General features: G+C 38.1%; 1 protein-coding gene across 1 annotated transcript in view; it reads right to left on the reverse strand.

Annotated features, from left to right (window-relative positions):
* The window catches only part of LOC138175720 (F-box and leucine-rich repeat protein 13-like), a 207515-nt gene that overhangs the window by 9425 nt on the left and 178304 nt on the right, over positions 1-19786 (reverse strand). Inside the window, exons 13-14 of the mRNA XM_069106218.1 lie at positions 14337-14471; positions 6726-6889 (exon numbers count right to left, since the gene is read on the reverse strand). Coding sequence (XP_068962319.1) covers positions 6726-6889; positions 14337-14471 — 299 coding nt within the window. The remainder of the gene's footprint in view (positions 1-6725; positions 6890-14336; positions 14472-19786) is intronic.

Here is a 19786-nt window from a genome sequence, read left to right on the forward strand (position 1 = left end):
TTTTTTTAATTACTTATTTATTTTTAGTTTTCAACATTCATTTCCACAAGATTTTGAGTTACAAATTTTCTCCCCATCTCTCCCCTATCCCCACTCCAAGATAACAAGCCTACACTTTCCCCTTATCTGTTCTCCCTTATATCCTTCCCCATATCCCCCCCCCACTACCTTTCTAGTAGGGCAAGATGGATTTCTATACCCCAGTGCCTGTATATCTTATTTCCCAGTTGAATGTAAAAAACATTTTTTTTTAACATTTGTTTTTTAAAACTTTGATTTCCAGATCCTTTCCCATCTTCCCTTCTCACCCACCCCCACTGGGAAGACAAGCAATTCAATATAGGTTGTACATGTGTAGTTACATTTCCATAGTAGTTATATTTGTGAAAAATTAACAGTATTTCCCTCCATCCTATCCCTCCCCCCACTTATTCTATTTTCTCCTTTGACCCTGTCCGTTTTCAAAAGTGTTTGCTTCAAACTATCCTCTCCCCAATCTGCCCTCCCTTCTGTCATCCCCCCTTTTATCCCCTTCCCCCCTACTTTCCTGCAGGGTAAGATACCCATTTGACTGTGTATGTTATTCCCTCCTTAAGCCAAATTCATTGAGAATAAGGTCAACCCATTCCCTTTCATCTTCCTGCTCTTCCCCTCCATTGTAACAGTTTTCTCTTGCCTCTTTTATATGAGATAATTTACACTATCACTCCCTTTCTCCTTCTCTCAATATGTTCCTCTCTCACCTCTTAATTTTATTTTTTTAGATATCATCCCTTCATATTTAACTGATCCTGTGCCCTCTATGTATACATGTATACAGATACACACACACACATATATATTTATACACACATATATACCCTCCTATACATAGATATATATGTATGTCTACATATACACACACAGATTCCCTTCAACTATCCTCATACTTAGAAAAGTCTCATGAGTTACAATTATTGTTTTCCCATGTAGGAATGTAAATAGTTCAAATTTAATAAGTTCCTTATGATTTTTTCCTGTTTACCTTCTCATGCTTCTCATATTTGAAAGTCAATTTTTCTGTTCAGCTCTAGATTTTTCATCAAGAATGCTTAAAAGTACTCTATTTCATTGAATATTCATATTTTCCCCTGAAGCATTATACTCAGTTGTACTGGGTAGGTGATTCTTGGTTTTAATCCTAGCTCCTTTGACTTCTGGAATATCATATTCCAAGCCCTTTCATCCCTTAATGTAGAAGCTGCTACATCTTGTGCTATATCCTGATTGTGTTTCCACATTACTAGAATTGTTTCTTTCTGACTGCTTATAATATTTTCTCCTTGACCTGGGAACTATGGAATTTGGCTATAATATTTCTAGGAGTTTTCTTTTTGGGATCTTTTTCAAGAGGTGATCAGTGAATTCTTTCAATTTCTATTTTGCCCTCTGGTTCTAGAATATCAGGGCAATTTTTCTTGAGAATTTCTTGAAGGATGGTTTCTAGGCTCTTTTTTTGATCATGGCTTTCAGATAGTCCAATAATTTTAAAATTATTTCTCCTGGATCTATTTTCTAGGTCAGTGGTTTTTCCGATGAGATATTTCACACTGCCTTCTATTTTGTATTTGTTTGGATCTGTTTTATAGTATCTTGATTTCTCATAAAGTCATTAGCTTCCATTTGCTCCAATCTAATTTTGAAGGAATTATTCTCTTCAGTGAGTTTTTGAAATTCCTTTTCCATCTGGTCAATTCAACTTTTTAAGGTCTTCTTCTCCTCATTGGCTTTTTGGGCCGCTTTTGCCATTTCAGTTAGTCTATTTTTTAAGGTGCTGTTTTCTTCAGTATTTTGGGGGGTCTCTTTTAGCAGGCACAGGCTGATGACTCATTTTTCATGATTTTCTTGCATTATTCTCCTTTCTCTTCCCAATTTTTCCTCCACTTCTCTTACTTGATTTTCAAAATCCTTCTTGAGCTCCTCCATGGCCTGTAACCAATTCATATTTTTCTTGGAGGCTTTTGATGCAGGAGTTTTGACTTTGTTGTCTTCTTCTGGTTCCATGTTGTGATTCTCTTTGTCCCCAAAAAAGACTCTACAGTCTGACTGTGCTTCTTCTGTTTGCTCATCTTGCTTGTCAATTACTTGATTTCTGAGCTCTTTGCCACAGTAGAACTCTGCTTCCAGAGTGGAGAGAGCTGTGTCCCAAATTTCTAGGGTTTTGTGAAGCTGCTGTCAGAGCTATGAGCAGGGCGCCCTCTCTACAGCCACCACAAGCTCTGGCATGCTAGCATTCCTCACTGTAGGACTACCACTCAAGACTGCAACCGCAATCCAAGCAGGTCAAAGCAAGAGTGATTACCCACTGAATGGTCACTTGGTCCCACTACAATCTGCAGGCCAGGAGCTCTGGAGGCAGCCATGGAGCAGCAGCTGCAGCTGCTGCACAGCTGCCACCCCAGGGGCAGGGGCCGGGCCATGCTCTTCTCTCACCGAGTTCCCTACTGACCTTTTACTTTGGTGTTTATGGGTTAAGAAGTCTGGAAACCACTGCTGCCAGTGATTCCCACTCCTGAAGTCTGTTCTGGCTGGTCTGGACTGCTAGTCTGGACTGGTGTGGGTCATGCAGGACTGTGCCAGGCTCCCAGCCTGATGCGATAGGCTCCTCCTGTTGGCCTGCCAGGCTGCCTTCAGTAGGAGATTTGCTTCTCTTTGTCACTTTGTGGGTTCTATAGCTCTAAAATTTGTTTGGAGTCATTTTTTACAGGTATTAGAGGTGGTTGGAGCTGAAGTTCAAGCAAGTTCCTACTTTTACTCTGCCATCTTGGCTCCACCCACCCCCATCATTTTTCAAGAAATTATCAAGGAAAATTACCCTGATGTCCTAGAACCAGAGGATAAAAAGGGATATTGAAAGGATCCACCAGTCATCATCTGAAAGAGATCCCAAAATGAAAACTCCCAGAAATATTACAGCCAAATTCCAGAGCTATGAGGTCAAAGAGAAAATAAAAATCAGCCAGAAAGAAATCATTCAAATATTGTAGAGCCACAGTCAGGAACACAATTTAGTAGTTACCACATTAAAGAAGTGGAGGACTTAAAATATGATAATCCAGAAAGCAAAAGAACTGGCATTATAACCAAGAATAACCTACCCAGCAAAAGAGAGTATAATCTTTTAAAGAAAAAATGATCATTTAATGAAAGACAGGACTTTCAAGGGGGAAAGTGGATAATAGATGGGGGGGAGAGGGGTAAAAGAGGGCAGATAAAAGAAGGCAATGGTCAAAAGCAAAACAGACTTTCGAGGAGGAACAGAACAAAGAGAGAGAAGGGTAAACAGAAGAAAATAAGATGGAAGGAAATGCACAGTTACTAATCATAACTCTGAATGTAAATGGAAATAACTCAACCATAAAATGAAGTACATTGCAGAATAGATTAAAAACCAGAATCCAACAATACTTTGTTTACAAGAAACACATTTTAAAAAAGACACACACAGAGTTAAAATAAGGGGCAGCAGTAGAATCAATTATGTGTCAACTGAGATAAAGAAAAAAAAAGCAGGAGTAGTATTTATGATCTTAGACAAAGCAAAAGCAAAAATTGACCAAATTAAAATAGATAAGCAGGGAAACTATACCTTGCTAAAAGCCACCATAGACAATAAATTAAAATGAACAGTAAATATGTGTGTGTATACATACATATATACCAAATGGCAGAGCATACAAATTCCGAAAGGAAAAGTTAAATGAGTTACAGGAGGAAACACATATGAAAACTGTACTACTGGAGGATCTGAACTCTCCCCTTTCAGAGCTAGATAAATGTAACCATAAATAGGAAAGAAATTCAGGAGGTGAAGATAATATTAGAAATGTTAGATATAATAGATATCTGGAAAAAACAGATTGGTAACAGAAAAGAATATTTGCTTTTCTCAGCTATACATGGCACCTTCACAAAAACTTACCATGTAATAGGGCATCAAAACCTCACAACTAAATGCAGAAAAGTATAAATATTAAATGTACACTTTTCACACCATAATATAAGAAAAAATTACATTCAATAAAGGGTCATAGAAGCAAGAATTAAAAGTTAATTGGAAACTAAATTATCTAACCCTAAAGAAAGAAGTCAAAGAACAAATTATTGAAACAATAATTCTGTTAGAGAGAATGATAACGATGAGATAACATACTGAAATTTAGGGTACATAATAAATCCACATAAATCATTGGCATTTCCATATACTATCAAGAAAAGCCATCAGGTTGTTGTTTGTGATTCGTTCTTGAAGAGGACCATGACATCAGGAAGGTGATGCCATGACTTGCAAGTAAACTAGATTTAAGTGAGGGAGGACTGTGCAAAATCACTAGCCTCACTTCCTCCTCAAGGGTCATCTGGGTCCAGTGGCCAGATATTAATCAAGAAGACCGCAGATGGACCAGGATGCAATGGGAGATCTTGGCCTTTTTATGCTAAGATTTTCCTGGGTCTCGGTTTGAGACAAAAGACAAGAAAAGTCATCAAGAAAAAAATAGAAGAGAAAATTCCATTTAAAATAACTGCAGACCATATAAGATAGTAGAGAGTTCACCTGCCAAGAGAAACCCAGGGACTATTTGAACACAATTACAAAATACTTTTCACATGAGTAAAGATGAGATTTAAACAACTGGAAAAATATTAACTGCTCATAGGAAGGCTAAACCAATATAATAAAAATAATAAACATGACAATTCTACCTAATTCAATTTAATTATTCAATGCTATATCAATTAACTATCAAAGAATTATTTTATAGAACTAGAAGAATAATAACAAAATTCATCCGGAAGAACATGTGGTCAAGAATATATCAAAAGATTCAATGAAAAAATATGAAGGAAGGTGCCCTAGCAGTACCCAATTCCAAACTACATTACAAAGTGGCATCCATCAAAACAATCTGGTACTGGCTAAGAAACAGAGTGTTGTATTAGTGGAATAGGTTAGGGATGCAATATACAGAAGTAAATGACCATGGTAAGCTAGTGTTTGATAAACCCAAAGACCCAACCTTTTGGGACAAGAACCTCACCATTTGACGAAAATTCTGGGAGAACTGGAAATCAGTTTGGAAGAAACTAGGTATAGACCAACATCTCATTCAGCATACCAAGATAAGGCCAAAATGGATAAATGATCTCAACATAAAAGGTGATATCATAAGGAAATTAGGGAAGTATGGAAAAATGTATGGATAAAAGAAAAATGTGTTATCAAACAAGAGATAGAGAGGATCACAGGAAATAAAATGGATAATTTTGATTATATGAATTAAAAAGCTTTTGCATAAACAAAACTAGTCCAGGCAAGATTAAAAAGGAAACAGGAAATGGAAAAAATTTACAGCAAGTTTCTTTGATAAAGGCCTCATTTCTCAAATACATAGGGAACTGAGCCAAAATTATAAAAATTAGAGCCATTCCCCAATTGATAAATGGTCAAAGGATATGAACAGGCAGTTTTCAGAAAAAGAACAGTCCACTGTTGGTAGAGTTGTGGACTAGTCCAATCATTCTAAAGAACAATTTGAAACTATGCTCAAAGTACTATAAAACTGTACATGCACTTTGACCCAGTAATACCACTACTAGGTTTATATCACAAAGAGATCAAAGAAAAATGTAAAGGAGATACATATACACATTTATAGCAACTCTTTTTCTGGTCACAAAGAATTGGAAATTGAAGGGATGCTCATCAATTGGGGAATGACCGAACAAGTTGTGTTATATAAATGTAATGGAATGCTATTGTGCTACAAGAAATGATGAGCAGGCAGATTTCAGAAAAACCTGGAAAGACTTACATGAACTGATGCTGAGGGAAGTAAGCAGAACCAGAGATCACTGTACATAGCAAAAACAACACTGTGCGACGATCATCTATGATAGACTTAGCTTTTCTGAGCAATACAATGGCCAAAGATAATTCCAAAAGACTCATGATGGAAAATGCCATCCACATCCAGAGAAAGAACTATGGTGTCCGAATGTAAATCAAAGCATAGTTTTTTACTTCTTTTGTTTTTTGTTTTTTCTTTCTTGTGGCTTTCCCCTTTTGCTCTGATTCTTCTTTCACAACATATTACACATGTATAACTTATATCAGATTGCTTGCTGTCTTAAGGAGTGGGGAGAGGAACGAGGGAAGGAGAACTCAAAATCTTATAAAAATGAATGTTGAAAACTACCCTCACATGTAATTGGAAAAACATAAAATACTGGTAAGTGAAAAAAATAACAGCAGGGATGGCAGTGTGTGCCTATAATCTTTCCAAGGAGGATAAGGGGGGTAGATTGCTTGGGCTTTGGCATTCTGAGATGCGGAGTGCTAAGCTGATTAGGTATCTCCTCTAAATCTTTCACCTATATGTCAGCTCTTGGGAGAAAAGGGCTATGAGGCTATTAGGCTGCTTAAGGAGTGGCAAACAGACTCAGGTTGGAAAAATGGAACAGATCAGAGCTCTCTTGATGATCGGCCCTGGGATTTGGCCTGGGAATAGCCACTGACCTGTCACCATGGGTAAGATGGGGAGATCTAGTCTCAAATCAATAATGAGCTTCAACATGTACAACAAAAGCAGCTCTGAACATAATACTACGCACAGCAAGTATTACATTAATTTACTTCAGTATTGTTCCATGCACCAGAAGTTTGACTAAGGAAACTAATATCTTACTTGGAAATCTGCCTGCAGTACCGCATCTTCAAGACATGAAGCTGTTTGCAGCCTTCCAGAAGGTATTCAATGGCTTTGTCAGTAAGATGTACACATCCAGAAACATCCAAGAAGTGAAGGTAATGGCATTTTTTGCTTAAAATCCTTATGGCCATGTCATTCATCTGCATACACAACCAAAATAACTTAGAAACGATTCTAAGGAGCTACAATACAACACAATATAGTTATTGCTGGGCCCATTATACGGGAACATAAACTCCTTAGGATTAAAATTGCACTAAGGCTTTTTAGACACCCAACAGTTTCATTTACACTACTGATCAAATCTTATCTCCCCAGACACAAATGTGTGACATAAACACCTGATGCTTAGTGTGTAACAGAAGTATTAATCCTATAGCCCCCATATTTTTTTTTCTACAGATGTTCATCCATTTTGCCATTTCTAAAAAGTTGAGCATCAGTAAACAAAAATGAATTATCTCAGGAAAACCAAGCATGAGATTCCCCATAATTTATTAATTTTTACCTAATCTATCCCTGCTTAAAATGTACTGCCCTATTTTGGCTCCATTCTGCTTCACAAAGCTCATAACAATAGCTAGTAACTACAAATGCTTTACATGTCATCTCACTGGACCATCACAACAACCCTGAGAAGTAGGTGATATTATTAAACCTATTTTACAGAGGAGGAAAGTGAGGCTGAGAAAAGTTAAGTGACCAGTGTGGGGTCAGCTAGTATGAGTTTGTGTCATGATTTGAACTTGGGTCTTCCTCACTACAATGCCATCACTCCATCCACTACACCACCTCATTGCTAGTTTGCTTTTCACAATGTTCCTGTCCCAAACTTTACAACTATTCATGAAGTACCTATAAAGTACTCTTGCTACCCCAAATCCCATCAACACTGATGAGTTCATAAATGAGCTTTTTACTGAAAATATTGTCAAAAGCAACTTCTGATATACAGTCTCAGTTTTAACAACCTATAGTTGATTCTTTCATTGGATATCTGTTCACTGCATTTCACCTGTAGAAAGGTTCAGACTACTTCAGAGGGCACTGGAACATTTGCCTTGTGGATAGGAATGGGGCGGGGCAGGAATTATTTGCATTTTCACCCTTCTGAGTACATTTCTGGGAATTGGAAAGGAGACAGAAACACAGAAGAAGGAAACAGAAGTAGCTCTTTCCCCTGGAAACTTTGTCCACTGCCCTGACACTATAGGAAAACTCCCATCCTTCTCGGTAGAGGTACTTCAACTCTACTTCTGGTGCCAAGAAGCTAGATTATTTGCTACATTCCTGGTCTCTTTTCTGGGCAAATTTTTTTGGCATAAATATGATTTGCTGTAGGACCAAGAAGAAAACTGCCTCAAAGAAAACTTTTAAAAATTTAACTGAGTATAATGTCTTGCTGAAATGGTTGGATGTTCTAACAGCTACACATCACAACATTTAGCTAGAGAGACTGCATAGAATGTAATTTTTAACATAAAGTCAAGACAGTTAAAAAAAATCCAATCCCATCTGTTTCAGAACTGTACATATTTAGGATTAGGAAAAACAGATGTCCTAACTGTCTAAGCATGTCTTGGTTTCCAGAACAGCATATGCTCCAGGACAAGGATATAGCCCTCCCATCAGTTACTTCCTTACCACTGGAACAGCTGGAGCTCCCAACAGCACTTTCCATCCTACCCTATGAATGCCCTGGGACCTGACACCACTGCAAAGAGTGCTCCAAGACTGGCTTCTTTTTCAGGGGTCTTTTAATTGGGAAGAAGGAGAAGGATAATGAATAGATGGAAAAAGGCCATAGCAGTGTGGGAAATGAGGTGGATTTTCATGTATGTTGAGTGAAGGGGAGGTTTAATTCTCTACTCTCCCATCACATAAGTGAATAGAGGTCAGTTATATCATTTCTATAAAATTAGGTTCTATTCTTATTGTTTTACTGGGGATAGGGATGGTACTATGTACTCCAGGTTGCCTTATCCACATTCTATAAATGTCTGATGATGGATAAATGACTTAAACTTCTCGAATCCTCAGTTTTCTTACTTGTAAAATAAGGATGATGGGCAGCTGAGTGGTGCCATAGTGCGCAAAGCACTGGCCTTGGAGTCAGAAAGCTCATCTTCCTCAGTTCAAATCTGGTCTCAGACACTTACTAGCTATGTGATCCTGGGCAGGTCACTTAGCACTGTTTGCCTCAGTTTCCTCATCTGTAAAATGAACTGGAGAAGGAAATGGCAAACCACTGCAGTATCTTTGCCAACAAAACCCCAAAAAGGGGTCATGAAGGGTTGGACAAGACTAAAATCAACAACATGAGTATGATCACTCTATGATCATTTCCTACCTCACAAGGTTATAGGAAGGAAAGATCATTAGCACACCTTAAGTAATTATATATTATTTTAATTCTTTTCATTATATTATGTATTAGACATCTCAACTGAACTGGATGTTCCAAAAACACTCCCTTTTTCTTTACAATTTTACTTAAATGATGTTTTACAATGACAGCTGGCAGAATAGTAACTAGAATGAAAAGACTTGGGCTTTGCCTTCAGGAAACCTGACATGGAGGGAATAATAGGGGACTTTCTCCCTGCTCTTCTATATGCCACATGGTAAGACCTCACTTCCTTGCTCAGACCCATATCTGATATCCTATCATCATAATGCTGCTTGAATACACCCTTCTGAGACCTGCCTCCCAACTCCTTCAAACCTTTTTGTCCCTAGGTGAAAGAATTTTTAATTCTGGTTCTGGCATATAAAGCTTGTAACTGCAGAATGACTTTCTACTTTAAGTTAAATGTAACAATTTTTCAATGTAACAATTATTATGTGCCTGTTATATTTCAAGCACTGTGTTTCTTTACAAGTTGGGTGATAAAGGGTTAGACATACAAACAATAATGCTGTCACCAATAGAGAATGGCATTTTCAACCATGAATTCATCTAAATCTACGGTTGTTTTGAATAAGCGAAACCTTCTTTAATGAATTTACATGTGCTAGAGGGCCAAAATCAGCATGCTGAATGTTGTCCTATACTTGCAAGTTTCTTAACATTCAGATTTTGCTCTCTTTATTTGTTGATATAGTTAGAGCAGTGTGCCAAGAATCTCTTTCCAGTATTAAAAAAATCCCTTTTAGTATATGAGATTATATAGAGCTTGAATTTCTCTCTATTTTTAACAACCTCTGAGCTCAAAGTATTTCCAAACAAGTCAGCTGGCAGGACCAAAGTTTACCTTGAAGAAAGACAAGGGACTTCAAAGGTCAAATTGTACAATTTTACTCCATTCCACCCCCTCATCTTTACTCTTACCCACTAATCCTTACCATACTCTAAAGCAGAATATAGACTTGGGAAGGGTTGCAATCCCAACCTTTTCCTGAACAGAAACTATTTTTTTTAAAGCAATTGGGGTTAAGTAACTTGCTCAAGGTTACACGGCCAGTTATTTTGTGTGGGTGCCAAGTATCTGAGGCTGGAACCAATCACGGGTCTCCCAACACTGGGGTCGGCACTCATATTCACTGTGCCACCTGGCTGCCCCCAGAAACTATTTTTTAATCTTCTTGAAGCCTTAGATCAGTAGTCTTGGGGTAATGTTAAAATAGTGATTGCATGTGGGCTCCCTTGAATAGGATAAGTGGCTGCATGGTCACTGAAGGGGGACCGTTAGGGTGAGACATTCTCTTCCCCACAGAGAAGAGGGAGAGTAATAGGGTAATAGCCTTATTCCATGCCTGGGAGTTTGAGAAGATGGTGATATGCCCAAAATTAATAGAGAAGTTAGGAAGAAGGGAAAGCTTGAAATAGGAGAAGAGTCTGGGTTCAGTTTTGGACATGCTGAGTTTAATATGTCTATATCCAGTTAGGTGGCATAGTGGATAGAGTGCTGGGCCTGAAGTTAGTAAAATTCATCTTTCTGAGTTCAAACCTGGCGTCAGATACTTATTAGCTGGGTAACCCCAGACAAGTTACTTAATCCTGTTTTGCCTCTGTTTCCACATCTGTAAAAATGAGCTGAAGAAGGAAATGGCAAACCACTCCACTCTCTGCCAATAAAACTCCAAATGGAGTCACAGAGAGTCAGACAGGACTGTAAAGGACTGAACATGTCCAATTTAAGATGTCCAACAGGCAGATGGATATGTGAGACTAGATGACAGGAGGGCTGGACAAGTAGGTCTGAGAATCATTTGCATAAAGATGATAATTGACTCCATGGGTGCTAACAAGATCACAAAGTGAAAACAGTACACAGAAAGAAGAGAAGTGGGCATAAGAGAGAGCGTTGGGGAACACCTATAATTAGAGCTGACATGACCTGTGGACCCAACCAGCAAAGGAGACTAAAGTGTGATCAAACAGGTAGAAGGAGAAGCAGAAGAGAGCAGTGCCACAAAAAATCCAAAGCGAAGGGAGAAAAAGGCAATCAATAATGTCAACATCTATAAAGAAGTCAAGAGGAAGAGGACTGAGAAAAGGTCATGTCGTTTGTCCATCAAGCTATCACTGGTGACTTGGTGACTTTGGAGAGAGCAATTTCATTTCAATGATGGGGTCAAAATCCAGACTGCAGAGAGTTAAGGAGAAAGTGAGATGAAAGGAAGCAGGGGCATTGCTTGCAGAGGACCTTCCCAAGGAGTTCAGCTACAAAAAAAGAAGAAATAAAGGACAGCAGTTTGCAGGGACAGATCATGGGGAGAACATGGATGTATTTGTAGGTAGTAGGGAAATTGGCAATATGCAGGGAGAAACAGAAAACTAATGAGAAAATGGGGGTGATAGAAGGAACAATCTGCTAGAAAAATCACTGAGGAAATGATAAATCCTCTGCTTCCTTCCATTGGCTTTGTCATCTGTAAAACAGGAACAATATAATACTTGTACTATGCTAACTCTTAGAGTTTTCTGAGGAAAGTACTTTGTAAAATTTTAAAGAAGATCTATAAATGTATTATCATAATTTATAGCTGTGAAGTAAACAAAATATCCTCCAGACTTGATTACCCAGAGCAGTACTTCACATATCTTTTGTTTGTTCATTCAACAAACTTTAATCAGTCCCTTCTTTATTCACTGTGCTAGGCTAGGTATGCAAAGAGACATAAACCATGTTTTCTATCTTCAAGTAACTACTTAGTAGAAATAGATAAGACATGAACATAATTAAACAAAATATAGGCCAGAACGTGATGTGTGCAGAAGACTACAAAGTATTTTATAAATAACTGTGTCACATCCTAATCTTTTGGCCTCCAGGAAATAGCAGTATGCAAAAGGAACACCCTAATTTTAACTTTTCCCAGCGTCAAACAAAATTCTTTATCCCATTCCCATTTTTCACTGATTGGTCATGTTTACTTTGCACCTAAACCCAACTATTCTCCCAGCATACTCTGCAGTAGGACCAGTTGCCTGAGTATCCACATGGTGCTATAAGGAGCTATGATTGCTAGAGCAGTGGAGAAGAAAAGTGAGTGATCCTGGTAACCCGTTTGTGTTCTGGAAACCGTGACATGCCTGGAGAATTAGAACACATCTGATTTTACCTCGCTTTAAACAGGCAGAGTTCTGAGACACTGGGGGAGAGTTTTACTCAGAATGTTCCCCGTTTTCTTGCACAAGCCAGACACCATCCTTGGTGTGAAATACAATCTTTCACTTCTTACCCTTGGTTCACCTTTTTAAAAAGGCTTGTCCCAACTTCCTTTTGCAGTATAATGAAGCTACATAGAGACCTGGGAGAGACCAGCTCTAGTATGACCTTCATGAAGACTGAACTGTTGAAGAGCAAGATTTCTTCAGATGTCAATTACAATGGCCTAGAAGCAGATGGGCTTGGCTGTATAGATGACCTAATACTTTGGAGAGGGGCAGGCCATTGGGCAGGGCGGCTAGGTGGTGCAGTGGATAGAGTGCAAGGCCTGAAGTCAAGAAGACTCTTTTTCATGAGTTCAAATCTGGCCTCAAACACTTACTAGCTCTGTGACCCAGGGCAAGTCACTTAACCCTGTTTGCCTCAGTTTCCTCATCTGTAAAACAAGCTTCAGTATCTGTGCCAACAAAACTCCAAATGGGGTCATGAAGAGTTGGACACGACTGAAACAACTGAACAGCAACAAAGACCATTAAGCAAGGCAGGAAACTTGTGACCTGCCCTGTCCCTGTAGTGGCCCCCCAGACCCCCCCACTGCTTTTCCTACTTCCTGCTTAGGAACTGATCATCAGAATGTTACCACTGTTTTGGAAAGAGTGTGTCTCCATGCAGAAGGGCTCCAAGCAGAATCCTTGTGCTTTGGAGTTGTAGGCTGCCTTGGATCACTTCTCCCTCCCTGAGACCCACCCTGGTCAGCCCCATCCCTCCTGTACCTCTAACCCTATCTACTGTCCCCTTCCACTATTCTCCCCTGGAACCTACATTCTGTTGTTAAAAACTATAGTGCATTTTAGACCTATGTCCTTCATCTGCCCCCCAGAAATTACCTTGTACATATTTTAGATTGGCACATGATTTTCCCTCAATAGAATGTAAACTCCTTAAGGTCAAGGACTGTTATAAAAACAATTTCTTTCATTAAGCACTACTGCCTTGCCCCACAACTTTTCAGAGGCCATCATACATTCTGAATTTGTTTTCTTATTGTAAGATCAAAAATAAGACCAATAGCAATAATAATGGTTTTTCACAGTTGGTGGCTCAGTGGATAGACCTCAGTGCCTGGAACCAGGAAGACCCAAGTTCAAATACAGATGCAGACACTTACTAGCTGTGTGACTTTGGGCAAGTCACTTAACTTGTCTAGCTCAGTTTCCTCAATTGTAAAATGGGGATAAGAAGAACATCTACCTTCCAAGGTTGTTGTGAGGACAAAAATAAAGTAATATTTGTAAAAGCACTTAGCACAGTGCCTGGAACACAACAGGCACTATATAGAAATGCTAGTTATTATTATTTCTCCAAATCTTTTGGAATCTTTAAAGCAGTTTGCATTATTTGATTCCCACATCTGCAATTATCACTGGTTAGGCAGTTATGTTAATAGTTGATTCCAAGCCATAATAAAGTCAACTAATAGTGTTAAGCAAGCCCAGAGACATGGAAAGAACAAGCCCATCAATTTCTTTATCAGTAGCATGAGAATAATACCACACAATCAGCCTCACAGGGTTTTTATTTTAAGGGTCAAATGACATAATGCAATTGAAATGCTTTATGTGTAATATACATATAAGCTATTTGTTAATATTACTACTGGGGCAAATGATATTTTATCTGAAACCCTGTTCCTCCATCTATTAAAGAAATGGGGATAGTTGCACCCCATCCATATCTTATACTGTAGGGATGTTGGGAACATAAATGAGATGCAGCACAGAGAGGAAGATTCATTCCTTTGGGAGGAAAAGTCCATTTGAATGCCAGAGCATTATTCTGCTTGATATTATGATATAGTATGATTATGCTGGCAGACTTATACATTGCAAAGAGAACAGGTCAAGAATGAGTCACACTTCTGAACACTGGGTTCTCTCTCAGCTTTTCTCAGTCTCAACACTTTTACACATACCTTAGGACAGCCAGCAATGTTGAGTGACGTAAGCCTAAAGCACTTACTGGATAGTGCTTTCAAAATTTCTCCAGAAAGCTTGAGGCAGTAAGAGACATCTAAATGTTCCAAAATTGGTGTCGACTGACAGAATTCCTGTAAAACATTCCAAAGTTTGCAATCAATTTCTCTTTCATTACTGAATCTTTTCCAGTACAGAACATTATACTCAACACACACATGTAGACAACTATTGCCACACTGACAATATCATTGAGATCCCCAAAACTGAAGTCAAATGTTCTCAATAATACCAATAAAACCAATAAAGTTATCTAGTTGTAGTTATCACGTCTTATATTTGTGCAATTATGTACTTTTAAACATTTTTATCTTTTCATTTGATTATTAACATTTTAGAAATTCTAAATTGCTATAAATGTTCACTGGTTTCAAGACCTAAATTGAAGATACTGATAAGGTCTTTCCTGACCTATAGAGTGGCATCTTACACTCAAATCTATAAACATTTATGAAGCTCCTACTATGTTCCAGGCACTGTAGTAGCTGCTGGATTATGCAGATGAATTTTGTTCCTTCTAAATTAAGTCAGATTTCTCTTGTGACTTAAAATGGGAATTTACAAAGTTCTTTTTTTTTAAATGGAGAGGAAAATAGCAAGGAAAATGCATGTGATATATTGGCATTTACTGAGATACCATACTGCAAGCATCATGACATATTTCTGGAACTAGAAATCAACAAATGAAAACATCAGTAGAACAGAGATTTTTAACTTTTTTTGTGACTCCTTGGTGGGAATCTAATGAAGTCTAAGAACAATTTCCCAAAATAATGATTTTAAATGCAAATATTTTATATGAAACCACGAATATCCATTTTACTTCACTTGTATTTTTTTTTTTTGCTTTTTGGAGGGCAATTGGGGTTAAGTGACTTGCCCAAAGTCACATGGTTAGTGTTTGTGTTAAGTGTCTAAGGCCAGATTTGAACTCAGGTTCGCCTGACTCCAGGGCCGGTGCTGTATTCACTGTGTCACCTAGCCACCCCCACTTGCATTTTTTTTACAGCAACTGGGGTTAAGTAACTTGCTCAAGGTTACATGGCCAGATGTTTCTGGGTGGGTGCTAAGTGTCTGAGCCCGGATTCGATCCCAGGTCATCCCGATTCTGGGGCTGGTGCTCTTACTCACTGTGCTACCTGGCCGCCCCAATTTTTTTTTTTGCTTTTTGGAGGGCAATTGGGGTTAAGTGACTTGCCCAAGGTCACATGGCTAGTTTTGTGTTAAGTTTCTGAGGCTGGATCTGAACTCAGGTCCTCTTGACTCCAGGGTCAGTGCTTTATTCACTACACCACCTAGCCGCCCCTGCATTTTTTAAAAAAGTATAATAAATTCAACATTTTACTTTCCAAACTGTCCTTATCTGTGCTTTTTTCTGAACTTCCTTCTATTTTCTTCTGTGAATTTAAAAAAATTCTCTAACAACTCTCTTTTGGGGGGGGGGCATCACTATTGCTACCCTCCCCTAATTTACTGAAATAAAAAGTGAAAACCTCCTTATTTTAACCAAATATGTATAGTTAAGCAGAACAAATCCATGCAGTGGCTATGTCCAAAAATATACATCTCTGTACCTTGTATACTTGACCTCTTTCTCTGGAGATGGGCAACATGTTTCATCATAGGTCCTCTGGTCATTGCTTTGATGAGAATTTTTATCCTTCAAAGTTATTTTCTTCACCTTGTTGTCCTTGTATAAACTGAACAACTGTGAAGGACTTAGCTGTTTTCAGCAATATAATGATCAGAGACAATCCCAACGGATTCATGATGAAAAATGCTATGCACCTCCAGAAAAAAAAACAAAACTGATGGCAACTGAATAGACTGAAGCCCACTATTTTACATTCATTCATTCATTACTTCTTTCTCTTTCTTTCTTCGTTCAAATTTTCTTCAAAATTAATATGGAAATGTTTTACATGATTGCATATGTAAATCTACATCAGACTGCTCACTGTCTCAGCGAGAGGGTATAGGATGAGGGAAGGATAGAATCTGGAACTCAAACTTAAAAAAAAAATCTAATGACATGTAATTGTGGGAAATAAGATAATATTTAGAGAAAAAAATTCTCCACTTATTTTCTAGATAATTTATTTGTGATGATCAGATATCTTAGATTTTCTTCTACTTTTCAATCTTTTATTTTATTTTGTTTCTTGCTGACTCTTGGAGCCACTGACTTCTATGTTGTCTGTTTTAATTTTCAGGCATTCTATTTCTTGGGTTTACCACTTTCTCTTTCAAGTTACTTATTCTCCTACTAATTCCTTCCTCAAGAGCTTTCATTTAATTGTTTAACTTTAGTTTCATTTTTTTCCATAGATTTTCATATAGACCTTTGTGTGTCATTTTTTTTTCTTTTGAGTCTTTGCTTTCAGTTGTTATAGAGTTAGATTTGCAACACATTTTTGATACTGTTTGGTGTTTTCTTTGATTTACTCATTTCTCCAGCTTCAGTTCCTGAATTGGAGCTTTGTGCCAGGGCCAGTCTTTGTTCCAATGCAGATCTGAGTAGGTTGATTGGCTCTGCCTGATCTTACCCTTGGTCCCCTGGGGTTTTTCAGTGATTTTTCACCTCCTAAGATTAGAATTTCCTGGATCTTTGAGGTTCAGAGTACTGGATACTCAGGGTCCTCATAGAATAGAATGTTAGGGTACTTAGAAGGCCTCTGGGCCTGGGCTTTCACAGTCTGAGCACAGCAGCTCTATACTGAGTAGAAAGGTGCTTCCAGTCACTACTGTTTTCCAGGACTTCTAAGGCCCCTATTCGAAGGCTGACAATCCTGGGAATATCCTACACACATCCTATCTGTGATTGGATTCATGCTCACTTTGATGGAGACAGGATGAGTAGAGGGAAGGGGCCTATTCTTGCTACCTGTTTTATTCTGGAGTAGAAAATGTCACCTGGTGTCATTTCTCATTAGATTTCTCAATCGTTATTTGGGTTGGTGGAAATTTCAGAGTTTTGCTGGAGTAGCTATGTGGAAGCTGCAAAAGCCGGCATCCAGTTTAGGCAGCTATTTTGGCTCTAAGTCTGGCCATAATATTGTGCTTCTGCTCAAATCACCCTCTAAAGCAATACCATGATCAGAAACAACATGGAGGTGATGGTGTGTTCTTGAAGCAATATCTATGAAATTCAAGTTTCCTTTCCTCAAGCTTAAAGTATAGGTGAGAAAGGTTCATCCCTAGAAGACTGGCCAAGTAATAGCTTTTTCTTGACCACATTAACCCTAGAAATAGACAAATACACAAAATATCCCATGTGTTCTCCCCTTCCATTTTAGTGACAATGTTAGCAGAGAAGAAGAAAGAAAAACAGAGGGTGCTAAAAGAAACCCCACACAATTCTAAGATCAACCCCAAATTTTAATTTATCCATTATCACTCAATATAAAATCTTCATCCAATTACCAAAGAGTTGGAGACCGATTGGGGGAACTAAACAATGTTTATGATAGTCTCACTACAAATGAAAAGATAAAGATGTCACAGATAAAAAAGAAAGTAGGACTCATAAATTCTATGAGCATTAGCAGGGGGAAAAAACAGTTTAAAAAGATGGGATTTTTTTTTTTTGGAGAAGTTTGCATTTTTTGAATGTTCCAAGCAATTTCCCAAATGTAATTCAGCCAGATCTCTTCCTTCTGGTTCAATTCTGGGCCCAGTTTATCATCCATTTGTAGCATCTAAGATATATCTACTGAGGGACCAGCTCTAGAGACTCTTTGTCCATTAAATAACAAGATTTGGAAAATAGATTTCCTTTACTCATTTGGTTTTTCTTGTGGGCCCAGTTATGACAAACTCATTTGAATAGTTATGGATCTCCCATTCAGGAGCCTCTGTAATGTTCCAGAGTTTTGGTGCAATCAGCACACTGCCACCTACAAACAGAAACATCTTCAGGAAGTACTGTCTACCAGAAATCCCTATTCAGTACTATTCCCTAGTCAGTCCTTGGACTCTCTTGGACTTCCTCAGGCACAGTTTTACTCTATCAAGTTGAAGTGTTTTTTGAAGTAAAGAAAAATAAGTTTTCAAGGTTTTGAGTATTAAATGTAGCTATATGAGTTGATAGTCACCAATACCTTCTTAAGCCCTGCCACTTTTGGTACTAATAACATGAAATTTTTTTCAGTAACTATTTGATATCTTCCCTTCAAGAAAGAAATCAGATATCTTGAAAATAATTTCCTCAGTAGCCTCAAAACTGTGCTTCCTTTAGCACAAGAGGAGGTTCTTAGTCTGGCCCACCTGCTGCTATTGCCTTTGATTCTGCCCCCTTGTTAGTCTGGGAAACACTGGAGAACATGATATTAGAATCTAAACGTGGGGGTTGTCTGATGACTGTGGAGTCATTGATGGGCAAGATGATTTGTTAAAGAAAACTTTCATAAAAAGCATATTAATCATATTGGGGAAATTTTAGCTTACAGACAGCACATACAAATCAGTCTTCATAAAAATGAGAATTAGCTCAATAAGTAAACTAGTTTGAATTAGGGACACAATCTTAAACATTTATAAATGGGTTTAGGGAAAATTATTAATCATCAATATAGCCAATTAATCTGAAATGATTTATATTTAAATAAAGATATTTTGACACACAAGATGTTATCCTTTTAGTGATTCTCTCCCAGTTTCTGTTAGTATTTACTCTACCTATTCATTCTCATTCACTTTTAAATTCAATTAATAGAATAACAGATTTCAATTTGGAAGGAAATTTAGAGGTCATCTCCTCTAACTTCTTCATTTTATACATGAAGAAAAGTAGGTCCAGAAAAGTTAAGTGATGATTTGTTACACAAACGCCAAGCAGCTGAATTGAGATTTGAATCTGACTACAAATCTAGCACTTATTCTTCCAAATAAATTCATTCAATCCAACAAATATTAAAAAGCATCCTCTACGTGTGAGGTTCTGGAAATACAAAAAGAAAAAAAAGAAAAAGTCTTTGCTTTCCCAGAGCTTCCATTATATTAAAGAATACCTAATACGAACAGAGGAACATTTTACAAGAGTACACTAAAAACTAAGGAGATCCAGAAAGCTTTCCATTGAAGGGGTGCACCTGGGTGGAGGCTGGAAGAAATCTGAAGAGAAAGCCCCGTATTCAGAGCGTGGGGAGTAGCCTATTTGAAGGCCCATACGCGGGAGATGGGATGCTGAGATCAAGGAAAGCAATCACGCAACTACCCTTCTGGTTATGCTTTTTTTTAATTTACATGAGCATGTCTTTCTGTATTTCTTTGTACTTCTAATACCTGTCAGTTCCATGGGAATCACCCTAGCCGCCCTCTCCTCGCCCTTATGGGCCTCTGAACCCATCCGATTGCCTCTCTTCACTAGCAGAGCTCCTGTCATCCATTC

This window comes from Petaurus breviceps, unplaced genomic scaffold (genome assembly GCF_028583685.1).
Source record: "Petaurus breviceps papuanus isolate PSGF00001 unplaced genomic scaffold, PetGlider_PUasm1.0 79, whole genome shotgun sequence".
NCBI lineage: Eukaryota > Metazoa > Chordata > Mammalia > Diprotodontia > Petauridae > Petaurus > Petaurus breviceps.